This window comes from Remersonia thermophila, chromosome 4 (assembly GCF_042764415.1).
Source record: "Remersonia thermophila strain ATCC 22073 chromosome 4, whole genome shotgun sequence".
NCBI classification, from domain to species: Eukaryota; Fungi; Ascomycota; class Sordariomycetes; order Sordariales; family Chaetomiaceae; genus Remersonia; species Remersonia thermophila.
Genome location: NC_092220.1, coordinates 3,945,714 through 3,959,649, shown reverse-complemented (window position 1 = coordinate 3,959,649; position 13,936 = coordinate 3,945,714). Strand labels below are relative to the sequence as shown.

The 13,936-nt window shown below is 47.6% G+C and overlaps 4 protein-coding genes across 4 annotated transcripts; 3 read left to right on the top strand and 1 right to left on the bottom strand.

Annotated features, from left to right (window-relative positions):
- Window positions 1-4,796: 4,796 nt before the first annotated feature.
- VTJ83DRAFT_5244 (uncharacterized protein) lies at window positions 4,797-5,444 on the bottom strand (the record flags this gene model as incomplete). The annotated part of the gene is made up of 1 exon (XM_071011823.1): window positions 4,797-5,444. The coding sequence occupies one exon, from the start codon at window positions 5,442-5,444 to the stop codon at window positions 4,797-4,799; it is 648 nt and encodes a 215-aa protein (XP_070866694.1).
- Window positions 5,445-6,118: 674 nt separating this feature from the next.
- VTJ83DRAFT_5243 (uncharacterized protein) lies at window positions 6,119-8,118 on the top strand (the record flags this gene model as incomplete). Its single annotated transcript, XM_071011822.1, has 3 exons — window positions 6,119-6,516; window positions 6,590-7,179; window positions 7,238-8,118. The coding sequence occupies 3 exons, from the start codon at window positions 6,119-6,121 to the stop codon at window positions 8,116-8,118; spliced, it is 1,869 nt and encodes a 622-aa protein (XP_070866693.1).
- Window positions 8,119-9,856: 1,738 nt separating this feature from the next.
- Window positions 9,857-10,599, top strand: VTJ83DRAFT_5242 (uncharacterized protein; the record flags this gene model as incomplete). Its single annotated transcript, XM_071011821.1, has 2 exons — window positions 9,857-9,979; window positions 10,048-10,599. The coding sequence occupies 2 exons, from the start codon at window positions 9,857-9,859 to the stop codon at window positions 10,597-10,599; spliced, it is 675 nt and encodes a 224-aa protein (XP_070866692.1).
- Window positions 10,600-11,867: 1,268 nt separating this feature from the next.
- Window positions 11,868-13,896, top strand: VTJ83DRAFT_5241 (uncharacterized protein; the record flags this gene model as incomplete). Its single annotated transcript, XM_071011820.1, has 6 exons — window positions 11,868-11,981; window positions 12,109-12,662; window positions 12,730-13,000; window positions 13,085-13,367; window positions 13,447-13,681; window positions 13,746-13,896. The coding sequence occupies 6 exons, from the start codon at window positions 11,868-11,870 to the stop codon at window positions 13,894-13,896; spliced, it is 1,608 nt and encodes a 535-aa protein (XP_070866691.1).
- Between the last annotated feature and the right edge of the window lie 40 nt (window positions 13,897-13,936).

The window sequence follows — 13,936 nt, the reverse complement described above, 5'->3', positions numbered from 1 at the left end:
AGGGCCCGTAAAAGTTAAATACAATTACCTGGCTACTTATATCCTTCCGGGAGCTTACAGTATACTAACGCTTCTAGGAGGGTATTTAAAAATACTTATTTAATATCGAACTAATAGACTTTAAGGTTAAAGTATATAACGATCGTTATTATAAAGCGAAATATATAAGTAGCAAGGGTAGTAGCGTAGATTATTTTAAAGGTATTTTAACGTTATAGATCGCCTCTAATGTAAATACGTACCTTTACTTTCTTAATATAACTATACTCGTCGAACTTATATATAAATACCTATTTAAGAGGTAAGGGATATCCTTTAGCCTTTACGTAATAGATAATACGTTAAGTCTTCCGGTTGACGAGATTCCTAATCTCCTTATTATAAGCTTCTAGGAACAGGTATTTAAACTTATAGTTCTCGATATCTTAAAAGCGCTAAGGTACCTTAGTATTAACTAGTTCTAAGAAATATATTCTCGGTATTTTAGGAGTAGCATTTAAGCGTTTTATAGACCTTTGGTTTACAGCCGTTACTACTATATAGTAGATAGTACGAGTTTAAAGGCTATTATCCTTATAAATAGGATTGTTTAGGAAAAAGGTTGTATAGAAGCTTTCCTAGTATTTCTAATTCAGTAGATATATATTATCGTTTCGATATATCCCGAGTATAAATCTGACAAGTCTGTATTTATCGTTATTGTCTTTACTTTTAGGCCCCTAACCTCTTTACCGTTTACTTTAATGTATAGCAGGCCTATATACCTTCCTAACGTATTTACGTTTAATACGGGCTGGATTAGGGTTTTATTTTTCTATAGTCTACTGTTTTATTATAGTATTTATAATATAATAAGCGTTTTACGACGGTTTATAAATATCGTTTGCCGGCTGCAAAGGCTCCTCCTTAATTGTAAAGAGTCCTACGGTATTATTATTATAGGGGCCTAACAGGGGCGTACTAAGTTCTATAGTCCTGTTAACGGAATATTAGTCTTTAGTTGTTATATCTTTGTAATAAGTATCGCTAATATAAAGTTTAATATCTATAACCCTGCTAAGTCCTGTATAAAGCGATAAAGGATTAATAGACGGCTTTAGGGTCGGGAGTCTAGTTATAGGCGATCCTACTTTTAATAGTTTAGTAGAGGTATCCGTAGGAGGTATACTCTTTGCCTATACTTTTATCCCTGAGTCCTAACCCTCTAGCCGGTTAGAACTCGTCTCTAGCTTCTTAGAAGATACTAAGTATTCTGGACTTTTAAAGTTAATATCGTTAGGCTTTTTTACTATACTAGTGTCCCGGTACCCTGTATTAGACTTAAACAGCTCTATAATATCCTTTATAATTTAGAGCGGTTATAGGGATATATATTTCTTACTAGGTTTGTAGAAGAGCTTCTTATCGAAGATTACGTTCCGTGTAATAATAACCTTTTTAAGCTAAGGAACTTAAATTCGGTAGATATTAGTTGTCTAATACCTAATTAGGTAACTAATATAGGTTCTTTCGGTTATTTTAAACAGCTTCCGGTAAGTATTTGCTTTTCGTTGCTTATTAAGTAGGTATATCCGGTATCCGTATACGTATAGGTTACTAAGGTAAAGCTTTAGATCTCGCGTATAATTATCTATAAACTTAGGTTAGTATTAACGGAAGTATTGCTGAAACTATAAGTATAGTTTTTCGTTTAGTAATTTCTAATCGTTACGTTATAAAAGTATAATGTTAATTAGCTAGACGGCCGCTTTCGTAGCTTCTAGCTATAGGTTATAAGGCAGGCGGGCTTTAAAAAGTATAGTAAGCTTTCTTTCGATAATCTTACGTCCTATACGCTTAGATCCTCCGTTAGCCTCCAAGGTATAGGTTAAGGTAAGTTTAAGATCGATCCCTAGGTTTTAAATCCAGACTTTATAATCTGTATACCTTTTAATGCCGATAGTATTAGTATTATTATCCTACCGGATTTTACAGACTTTAAGGCTAAACTATATATTAACCTACGATATAGTATCTTTGATCTGTCTAGCTACGGTATACAGCGACTTAGTTGTTAGAGTTTTTACGATTACTCTCCTATTCTACTCGTCTCTGATTATAAATAGCTATTTTAAACCGTTAAACCTAGGATTAAACTCGAAGAGGTCCTAAGTAATCCTTTAGAAGGGTCTTATAACGCAGTTCTTAAAGGGTCGGCGTAAAATAACTTAAGTAGCGTATACCTGTATATAACTCTTATACTCCTTTCTTAGAATACTATCTACTTTATACCGAACTCCTTTAGCTATAGAGACGAGTCTTTACATTACTTTGGGCTCTGCGTATCCTATACGTAAATACTATAAACGCTCCGTATCCTTTTTTTTAGGAAGTAGCTCTTTTGATCGGGCAGCTAAACGGGTCTTAATAGCAGCGAGAGATATAGTTATAGTATACTTAGGCGGAGGAACCTTTAAATAAATAAAACGAATATTATATTCGAGGAATACTAAATTATACTTACGGACTAACTATTTTATTACTAGACTACGCTCTATAGGGCTGTAATAAAGGGTTCCGTCCTACCCGTAATACTAAAGGCCTGCCCGTTTAAAAGCTACCTCTAATATAATATTAACGTAGAACCCGTTAATAAAGACCGTATCTTTCAGAATTAGGTTCTTAGTATTAAGACCTTTGTTACCGTTTAATATATTCCTAAGCCTTTATCGCTTACAGGCTTATACTTGGAAAAAGGTCGTACCCGCCCCTATACAGTTGTCTAAGTTATCGACTTTGTATTAGGATCTAGGCTTAAATCGTAATTTATCGTTAATAATATAGACTACTCTGTAGTTATCTAGAAGGATAGAATTATAAAGCGGGTAATAATCGGTAATAAATATAGTATAGATGCCGGAGGAAAGCTGAATTCTTACCTATAGGTCGTAGAGGATTACCGTTTTAACGAAAGGCCCCGGAAAGTCTTTATTATTATCGAGTTTTAACTTAACTCTAACTAAACTAGGAAAGGGTTCTTCGCTATCCGGTCCTAGTAGTAAATATAGTACTCCGGGACTAGGGAGTCTTATCCTTTAAGCTTACAACTCGTTTCTAAGGTCCGTTTATTAAGGCTTTATAAAGTTGTCGAAGATATATTAGTATAGGCCCTAGGATATTATACTACTTCTCTCGCTTTTATTAGTTATAGTAGCTTTAAAATTAAAATACTTAATCGGTATTTAATAGTATTGTTCGAGGATTCTGTATAGGTAATTATAGTAAACCTTTAACGTTCGGTTTATTTTCCTATTTTAATTATTAGACTAGTTGTAGCTTTGATTACCGCTTTTTCTATTATTATTCCCGCCTTTTCCTTATCTATAGCTACCCTCTAATATAAAAGGCTTGCCTTTACCGTTACTATTATTTTTCTTATTAGACTTTTGTTTTAACAGGTTTTATTAGTTAGATAACTGCTTACGTCCTTTGAAAGTAGCGTAAATATACGGTAAGATATATACCCTAGCTCCGTTCTAGAGGAGAAATCGGTATAGCTAGTCTGTATATACCTCTATAGTTTCCTTAGGGTTGCTTCGGATAACTTTATCGGTTAGAAATATATACTTAGTATAGGCTTATTTTAGGGCGATACGCTTCTGAATAGTATTTAGGAAGGCTATAATAGCTAGGAGACCGATTATATCGGTAACTCCGTTTACAAATACGTTATAATATTCGTAACGGAAGTCTATAATCTATTCGAAAGGGTTTATAGCTGTTTCGGCTCTATTAAGGACGTTAAAGAAAGCTTTACAAGACGCTTCTATCCTTACCGTTTAAATAAAAATAATTTAGGCTTCTAGAATATATAGGACGTTATAATAGATCTATAGCTGTCTTATCGACGTAAAGAGGTTAAAGGCGTTTTTAAACAGATCCTTCCGAACGGTATTAAAGATAAAATAGTATACCGCGTTGTAAGCCTTCCTCTAGTCGTTTAAATCGTTTTATAGGGTCTTTAAGAAGTATCGGAGAAGGTTCTACTCGTATACGTAGTCTACGTCGGATTTAAAGGGTTCTCTTAGTTTTTCTGGTTTAAAGCTCCTTTCCTTCGGATTAGCGTTCTACTAGTCCCGAAGCTTTCGCTAGTATTAAATCCTAAGCTATTGCTAGACCTTTGAGTAGGCGTCTACGTAAAATAGCTTTTAGTTATTGTTAAGGATCTTTAGAACCGTTTTAACGTTTACTTCTAGTCTACAGATCTGCTATATACTGTAGGTATAAGCTTCGTTTCGGATATAATCGAACTATCGTCCTTAGTTATAGAAGGTCTCTAGCCGTACGACGCTGAGAGTATAATCCTTAAGGACTAAATCTATTTTGCTAAGGAAGGTGCTTTAATAGTTAGCGACGGGTTTTGAGAGAGAGAGGAGAAAATAAACGAACTAAACGCCTTGAAGATTGATTTAAGGGCTTATAATAAAAAGGGGAGGTTCTCTTTCTGCGTAGTAGGAAGGTACCGGGCTTATAACTGTAATGGCCCGGACCTGTAAGAGTGTATACGGCGGAAAGGAGTGGTTGGAAGCTGTTGTTCTAAAGAAGAAAACAACTATCTAATATGCCTCTCCTGGAGGCTCCTTATATATACGATGGATGCCTAGAATGGCGGTCTGAGCAGGCAGAATGCCTGCTGGGGTTCAGGACCAGGGTATAAGTCCCCATAGATCCTGTCACATCTTGTCACAACACGGACTCATCCACCGCGGCTCGGTTCGCACACGCAATGTGGCACAAGAGATCGAAGATAGACGGTCTCACCTCTCGTACGTGTGAAACACAAACATGCCAAACACGGCGACAACCCAGCACACGAGTGCAGCGACGACGATTCCAACTGCAATGCTCATCTCGCCAGAGCCCACCGCCGAGAGGATCTGTCCCGTGATGATGAAGTTGAGCGTAATGTAGCCCACCAAGAGGACAATATTTAGGATACATGGCAGTTTGGATGGCCAGTATCCCATGAAGCAACGCAGCACCACCATGGTGCGATTTCCGCTAGCTGGCCCCCACATGGCCATGTATCCGGTAGAGGCAGAGCCCAGCAAACAGCCGATGATGGCGCAGATGACACTGTCTTTGAACCCAAGGCCGAAGATAAGAGGCCCAAATAGCCCAGTCGTCATGTTGTTGGCTGAAATGTTGGCGCCAAACCAGAGGAGGAAGACTTGCAAGTCTGCGAGCCTAGAAGGTGGCATTCGCTCCTCGGGCGGCACCCGCGTGATGCCGCGCGCCTCAAAGCCGGCGAGGCTCTCGATTCCGTCATTGACGCGGCGGAGGAAATGGAGCAAGTTGGGCTTTGTGCTGTGATCTGTGCATGACAGAGTGTCTCTTGTCCCTTCTCGAACGAGTTCAGTTGTGGGATCTTGACCCTTTTCCGGATCATTCTGGGTGGAAGCCATCAGCGGCGCGCAAACGTTGAATCTTGCAAGTGATTGATAAGTACCGATATTGTAATACAACTGGACTCACTCGGGAGAAGGGGTGGCAAATAAATAAGAACACCAAAAGGTGTTATCACAAACTGTCCATATAATCCACGTCCCAATCGCAGCCCAGATTGGTCACCTGCGCGGTGATCCCTGAGCACATGGGTCTCAACAACCTTGCAAAACCAATTGCATCAGGACTGAAAAACAGGTCTAGCGACTGTGAATCCCAGGCTGTGCTACTGTGGTAAGCAACTAGCGTCCTGTATGCAGGCGGGACCAAACCCAGCAATCGACATTTCATTGGGGGTCAGATGGAGGGCGCATGTCCTCCGGACTTCCCCCGCGGGGGACCGCAGGGTTGCTGTCCGCACATGATCAATATTATGACTCTAAATCTGGTGCTCAAGCATCCGGATATCTGTATTGGGGAACCCGGAGCCTAAACTGCTCTGGCGCCTTAGGAGAAACCTGAAGAGCAACCTCACGTTCTATTTCAATGATATTACAGGGACCAAAGCCTTTCTGAAATCCGCACATCGTGGATCATTTCATGGCATCGCTCTCTGAGTCGAGACATTAGCGTACCGATCTATCAATTAAATCGGCCCCTTCACCGCCTACACGCGGACGGTCATTTGGCTCTCATGAGCACTTCCACCTCCCGGAGCGGCGAAGAGTTCGCCAAGCTTCCATTCGACTTCCTGGTTGTCGGTGGCGGGACAGCGGGGCTGACTGTTGCTGCCAGGCTTTCGGAGCAATCCCACCTCCTTGTTGGTGTTCTGGAGGCGGGGCCGCTGTCGTTAGCGGATGAGGTTGTCAATTGTCCCGGCCTGGCAGGCCGCGGTCTCGACACCGAGCTGGACTGGAAGTTCAAAACAACGCCGCAACCAGGCCTTGGTGGGCGGAGCATGTCCTGGGCACGCGGAAAGGTCCTTGGGGGCTCGAGTGCCTTGAACTATATGACGTGGAACCGTGCGGCAAAGCAAGACTATGACGACTGGAGAGACCTGGGGAATGCTGGGTGGGGATGGGATGAAATGCTGTGAGTTGAGCCTCACTTTGAAAAGAATGAAATGTCCAAAGCGGCCTAGATCCAGAAAGCTGAAACCTAGCAGGCCATTCTTCAAGAAGACCGAGACCTTTCATAGACCCACAGAGAGCATTCAACAGTCCGCCCGAGCAGAGCTTCACGAGGGTGCCGTGGGGTATGAGGGCCCAATCCAGGTGTCGTACCCCAAGGAGTATTCGGAATCCCATAAACTCTGGCACGACAGCCTCAACGCTGCTGGCGTGAGATGCAACGACGATCATCTTTCAGGGAACAACACGGGCTGCTGGACAAGCGTTGTATCGGTCGACCCTGAGAACTCCACGAGGTCCTATGCCGCAAATGCCTACTACTGGCCCGTCGCATCAAGGCGTAATCTCGTGGTGTTAACCGACGCCCAGGTGAACGAGATAATCTTGGCTGAGAATTCATCTGAGCGGGAACCCAAGTGGAAAGCCAAGGGCGTGAGGTTCTCATGTCAGGGGGCGAGCTTGACTGCATACGTATCCCGTGAGGTCATTGTCTCTGCCGGATCTATTCAGTCTCCTCAGATCCTAGAGCTCTCCGGCATTGGGAATAAGAGCGTGCTATCAGCGGCAGGTATAGCTGTGAAAGTGGAGAACCCCAATGTTGGGGAAAATCTCCAGGATCATCTCAGTAAGTTCTCGTTCATGATTGCTTCTCCTCGAGGGGGCCAAAGCTGACACCATGCCAGCAACAACTCTGGTTTTTGATGTTGACCCGAGCTTCCGCAACCCAGATGACTTGAAGATCAGTTCCGTTCTGGATGCTGCAAGGGAAGAATACACCACGTCGCAAACCGGCCCCCTCACAGTCGTTCCGGTATCCATGGCATACGTTCCGGCTGCCCAATTCATGGCGAACGAGGTGCTCGAAAGACTCGTAGCATCTCTCTCTCCTTCATCAACCAAACAAGATGCTGATAGAAACGATCGAGAGGAGATCCGCCGTCGCCGGTTTGCGTCTCGGGCTGCCGATCTCGGCCATGTTGAGTATGTCTTCGATTTAGGGGACTGGGGCGTAGGTTCCCCGGTTGATTCTTCCGGTACCAAAAAGTACGCAAGCATGCTCCAGATCTTGCAGTATCCCTTCTCGACGGGGAGCGTTCATATCCGTCAAGATAAGGACGGTCAAGGTTCGCCATTGTGCCTTGCGATCGACCCACAGTACTTTGCTGGTGATCACGGCCATCTGGACCTTGATATTGCCGTCCATGCTCACCGGTTTGCGGAGCGGATTTGCTCGGCAGCGCCCCTGGCGTCCATTCTCCGAGAGCAGGTGTGGCCGGTCCCAGGGACAACGGAGACCGACGAAGAACTCCGAGAGTGGCTTAGGAGCGTTTTGACCACGGATTGGCATCCAGTTGGAACGTGTGCTATGGGTGGGACGGCAGGACCTCGTGGGGGTGTTGTGGATGAACGCCTCCGCGTGTATGGTGTCATTGGGCTGAGAGTCGTCGATGCGAGCATCATGCCGGTGCAAATCAGCGCACACTTGCAGGCAACGGTATACGCAATTGCTGAAAAGGCAGCGGCGATGATATCGGAGGATTGGGAACGTTGCGCGAAGGCCTGATAGCCGTCTTTCTTCGGAAACGAGGGCGGTGTGACACGCTGGGGCTATCAGATAGGTCGAGGCACAAGCCGTCGTCACTCTCAATGGATCGCAGTCTTTTGTCGGTTGGTTATCCGTAACGTGGATTTGGTCCCATCAAAGTAACCGTGACAGTAAGACCAGGGCTGATCACAGGCGTCTGGCGGATTACCCCATCCGTAACTACCTCTCCGGGTGGGGTTCTGTCTTATTTCAGTCCGTTGCGTCCAACAAGAGTCACATATCAGGACATGGGCTCTTGGCCCGTGAAACTAGTTGAGAGCCATTGATCTACGACGCTGAACTCAGCACAGCTAGACAACCCCAACATGCATTGCGCCCGAGCCAAGCCACTTTCAATCCCATGAGAAGGCGTTGCGAGGCTATGCAGGTACCCCCGCATCATCCGGTGGGTTGGCGTTGAGTAGACGGAAAACGTCACCGCCTGACTGGTTGTCGATGCACGGGGTCGCATGAACACCCCCCAAAGTGACCAGATGCGTTATCAAGATGAGTCGACCCGTACCGTAGCACTGGGTTCCGGGTCTTTAGGCTGCAAGGGCACGTCGGCAGTTCTTGATTTTCCAAGCATGTGTTCCAGCAAACACATTCTTTGGTCTCGTGCAGGTAGTTACCATGTTTTCGGGGCCATCTGGGCATAACAACTGTGCTCTCGCTGCATGACTTCTGTGCTTTATGCAGAAGTACCAGATGGCCTTGGAACCTTGGTCGTCCGAACGAATTTATGAGTGGCGACATACTTACACAGCCAATGCCCTCCATGGATTCCCTATTTTCGGGTTTACTTTTCTTTTGGTTTTTCTTCTCCAAGAGTCTTTTTCCATTCATCTCCGAAGGGCCAGCAAGACTTGGCTGCAGATACTCCATCCAGCTTTGCATGTCTCATGAACCAACCTAGCACAATGGAAGACCTGATTGGTGTCGTTCGACACCATCTGTGATGTGGTTTTCTTCATGCATGAAGACAGCTTATCTTAATGTGCTGTGGCCTGCGTTTCCTAATGCCATGGTGGGTGTCTGTTACCGTTCCTCTGGTGTTGATTCCTCGCGAGGTCTTATTGCAATTACGGGCAATGCACATGTTCATCACATAGTCATTAGATGCAGATGAGAGTCCAGGAATCCCCAACGGGGAGCGATCCCCAGATAAGCATGCGATGCTCGCTACCAAGGCTCCGGGCTGCAGCGGCTTATCGGCGGGCGCGGGGGGGGGGGGGCGCGGGGGGTTTTTTCTTTTTTGGTGTCTCAGAACCAGCCCAACGGGAGCGCCATTCAGAAATGGTAGCTGAGGATCCACAACGTCCTCCCCGGAAACCTTCACTCCATATGGTCAAACGCCCAGAGACGAAGGTCTCAGGTTCATGATACTTCAGTGAGAGAGCTCAAGGATAGCGTTGAAGAGTGTTTAGAGACGAGTTGATGTTCCTGTTATGCCGTGGATGCGGAAGCCCAAGAAAAAAAAGCAACAGGGTGCAGCCTTTCTGGAAAGATAAGCCGTCGGACGGGGGGTGAGTGATAAGATGATGGGACGAGTGTCGTGGTGTATTGGGCGCACTCGCATCACTACAGCAGGGGAGAGATAAAATCGGCCCCCTGAAATACGCGCATCGCCACCATCGATCGCGTCTCTGACTCTCCAAGACTTCAACCATCTTCTCGAATTCCTTCGAAACTTGTTGCTGTACATACCGAAAGCCTGATGAGCACAGAAGTTTTCCGCCGGACTGGCCGTGGAGGAGCCGGTAATTATTACTTCGGCAGAAAGAAGAAGCTCTCGGAGCTTCAGAGAGCAGCTGATCCAGCACCGGTGCCCAGTGTACCGGTATGCCATCCTCCCCAGTCGTGACCGCTGCGCTGTTTGATCCCAACACTGACCGTTCCATCTTCCAGGAACAGCAACCTCAACCTCAACTCCAACTTCAACCTCAACCACAAACCCAGGCTGCTACCCTCGACCCGGACCCGCCTCTCATCCGGATACAGACACAGACCTTCTCCGGTCGCACACGGACCGGCCGCGGAGGCGCAGGGAATTTTGGACCTGCATGGGCCGCTGCTGCTGCCGCCGACTGCGGCGATTCGAGTTTAAACGATCCGGAGAGGGCCAGCAGGAGACAAGAGGCGGCCTCGGGCGCAGACAGCCTAGCCGCTAAGGCAAAGGTAGCTGTGGCAGCAATCAACCTGGCAGCCAAGGCCCGTGTAGGTGGCAGCGGACGGGGAGGAGCGGGGAATTGGAGTGGTCATCCTGCTGCTGTTACGAACAGCACAAGCTCCGCAAATAGTGTGGTGAGCGGGAGCAGTGGCGCAAGCCTGATGAGCCGAAGCACTACAAGCAATGGCGATCGAGTCATCAGGTGGATGAAGAGTGCAGAATGGAGGCATTGGCGAAGAGGGGCCCAAAGTGAAGCAACGTATAGTGGGGGAAGCGTTTGGGAGGACTGAGGAAGTCTTATGACAGGATATTGCGAATGGGCTGATCGTTTTCAAGGCGCATATGGGAGGAAGAGTGTCATTATCATGAAGTCTTTGTATTTTTCTCCTTTTTCTTTTCTGGCACGGTTGGGATGATACCAGGGACAGGAGCTATGGGGATGTACTCTATACCAGGCGCAGGATCATTGGGACTCAGACGCGACTTTTTTTCCTTTGTCGTTATTACTCGGGCGGCTTCTCTTTTGATACTCCCCAAAATCACCATGTTCCTGAGCGTTCAACCCAGTTGTGTCATCATGTTGAACACATGTTGTGTCTACTGTCAGTTAATTAGTGGATTTTTCTGACAGAATGAAGCGCCGGCGGATAACGTACTCGCCCGGTTGACGGGCGCCTCAACACCAAGGACTGGGCCTGAAATGTCTGCTGTACTGCTTGAATGTTATCTAAGAAGATAATCATCTTCCTGGACTACAACTGTGAGTGAAAGACTTTTGTGATAGCTGTTCTTATTCATAGCCAGTTGTTCATAGATATCTGATCGCCCATGTGCAAAAATCATGTACCTACCTAGGTGGTAGGTAGGTACAAGGGAGAATCATACAACAGGGCTCTCCACTACTGGGAGCTGCTGGAATGTAGGTACCTATATCTCACCGTTACCATGAGGATTTAAGCAGGGACACCCTTGTTGCCGAATACCTAGGTAGGTTCGTGACGGGAGAACGTACCCGAAAACGCGCTTACGGTCTGCGCTCAGGCCATGTCACGCGACCCAACCGGATAAGCAATAACAGACTCCCAATTTACTACAAACCAAAGGAGGATCACCACCGTGTGCTGCAGTTATGAGTCAGCTGAGTCCCTCATCAACCGACCTCTTTACACCGTGATGGGATCCTGACAGGTAACCGTTGGGTGTTCAGCTGCTGAAAGTTTCTTCTACTGCAGGGGGGTACCCCCAGAAATTGTGGCTGGCGATCCCGGGTTAAGCAATCGAAAAGCTGTCATCTGGCGAGATGTCCATGAAAAACCTACAAAAAAACGTCTTTTCGGTGTGTCGGCTTCATGAATGCGGAGAAAGAATGTGTCTTCTAGCGGCGCGCCAAGATCGGAATTCGAATGCCAGTGGTTGCGGCAGTTGGGCGGGTGCCAAATGAAGAGGGGTGATGGCGCACGGGTACTTTATACCGAGCATCTCAGCTTAAGAGGCACGCTCATCCTCGCGCCAGCAAGATCCCCAACGCGAAGTTCAGCGTCCCAAATTATTCGCATAAATGGAGGGCGTTGGCAAGTTATCCAGCATGACTACTGGAACTCTTGAGCTCGTCATTATCAGTCTCGGGCTTGCCATTGGCATCTCGGCATATCTGGTGTTGGAGTTGCCTCGGGTAAGATTCTCCGACATCGCCCTGCCACTCACAACTGTCAACAAGCCTTCACGAATCACGATACTATCAACCGCAAAAGTATCCCTTCAGGACATTATTTCCATCCGCTAACTTTGGAGTCTTGCAGCTGAGACAACAATGGCGGTTGTGGTCGCACCGGTCCAAGCTGCCCCCGGGCCCCAAAACAGTGAAGACTGGCATCAGGAAGCCGTGGCTGTGGTTTCGTGAACTGAATGAGCAGTATGGTGACGTGGTGTATCTTCAGATGGGACCGACGCCCACCATAATTCTGGGATCGGCGCAGGCAGCCTGGGACCTTCTTGAGAAACGCGGCGCCATCTACTCGTCACGGCCTCGCTTCATCATGGGAGGCGAACTGCTTTCCGGTGGTATGCGCGGTCTTATGGCCCCGTACTCGCCTTTTTGGCGCCGCTGGCGCAAGCTGCTGCATAGCGGCTTCATGCAGCGCCAGAGCGATACATACCGGCCAATTCAGAGCCTTGAGTCCAAGGTCCTGATGCACGACCTACTCAAGAGCCCCAAAGACTTCCGTACGCATCTCGAACGATACGCCGCCTCCGTTATCGTCACTGTCACTTATGGCCGCCGCGTGGAAGATGTCCGTACGGACGCCGTCGTGCAGATGAACGCGGAAGCCATGGGCCGGCTCACCTCTGTCAAGTAAGCTTGAGTACGCCGGGCCTTGTGTACAATGGACCGCCTGATTAACACCTTCCGTCCGTGGTAGCATCCCAGGCAAGTACGCGGTTGAACGCTACCCAGCCCTCAAGTACATTCCCAGCATTTTTGCGCCATGGAAAGCCGAAGTGCTCGAGCAGCGCAAGAAGGACATCCGGATGTACACAGAACTCATGGACGATGTCAAGCGGCGCATGGCTGCTGGCAAGTTGCCCGATTGCTTTGCCAAGCACCTGCTTGAGGAGCAACCCAAGCTTGGCATGACCGACCTCGAAGTGGCTTACACGGCGGGAACACCGTTCGGAGCTGGCGTTGAAACCGTACGCTGTCCAGTCCCTGTTTTCCCGCAGCCCTATGCCTCTATTCTGTTCATCGAGCTATGCTAACCAGAACATATCCTTCAGTCGGCGGGCTCCCTGGCGAGCTTTATCCTGGCCTGCGTGAAGTTCGGTGATCGCTTCATCCCCAAGGCTCAGGCCGAGCTTGACCGGGTAGTGGGGTCCAACCGGCTTCCCACTTTTGACGACCTCCCCGAGCTGGAGTACATCCGTGCCGTGGTCGCGGAGACGCTCCGTTGGCGACCGGTTGCCGTGCTTGGCGGCACCCCACATGCCACCACAGCCGACGACACGTACCGTGGCATGTTCATCCCGAAGGGGAGCACTGTCATCGCGTCCCTGTGGAGCAGTATGCTTCCCATCGATCTTTTTTGTCAGGCCATGCTATGCCATGAGCTCTCTGCTGACACAGTGCTCTCTCCGTCTAGTTCACCTTAACGAGAACGACTTCCCTGAGCCTCATGAGTTCCGTCCAGAGCGTTTCCTCAAGCCTCGGGAATACCCTGGCAACTTAGGGCATAGTGCTTTCGGCTGGGGCCGCCGCATCTGTCCCGGAATGCACCTCGGCACGAACTCGGTGGCTATCAATATCGCCAGGATACTGTGGGGGTTCAATATTCAGCCAGCTCTGGACGAAAAGGGCAAGAAGATCGACGTTGACATGTAAGACACCCCTCAAACGCTTTGACCATGATTACCCACTAACGTAGTTCCTTTGTTGTGAAAGCTTCGCCTTTTCGGATGGTTTTAACTCGAGCCCTTTGCCATTTGAGTGCTCCATCACTCCCCGCTCAGAGAGGCATGCACACGTCATTGAGCGCGAGTTCCATGAGGTCCAGGACGAGTTGTTGCGGTACAAGGGAGCCAAATTGCGTTGATATACCTAACATTCGCGTAAGCAAGGAATACGTGGTCATG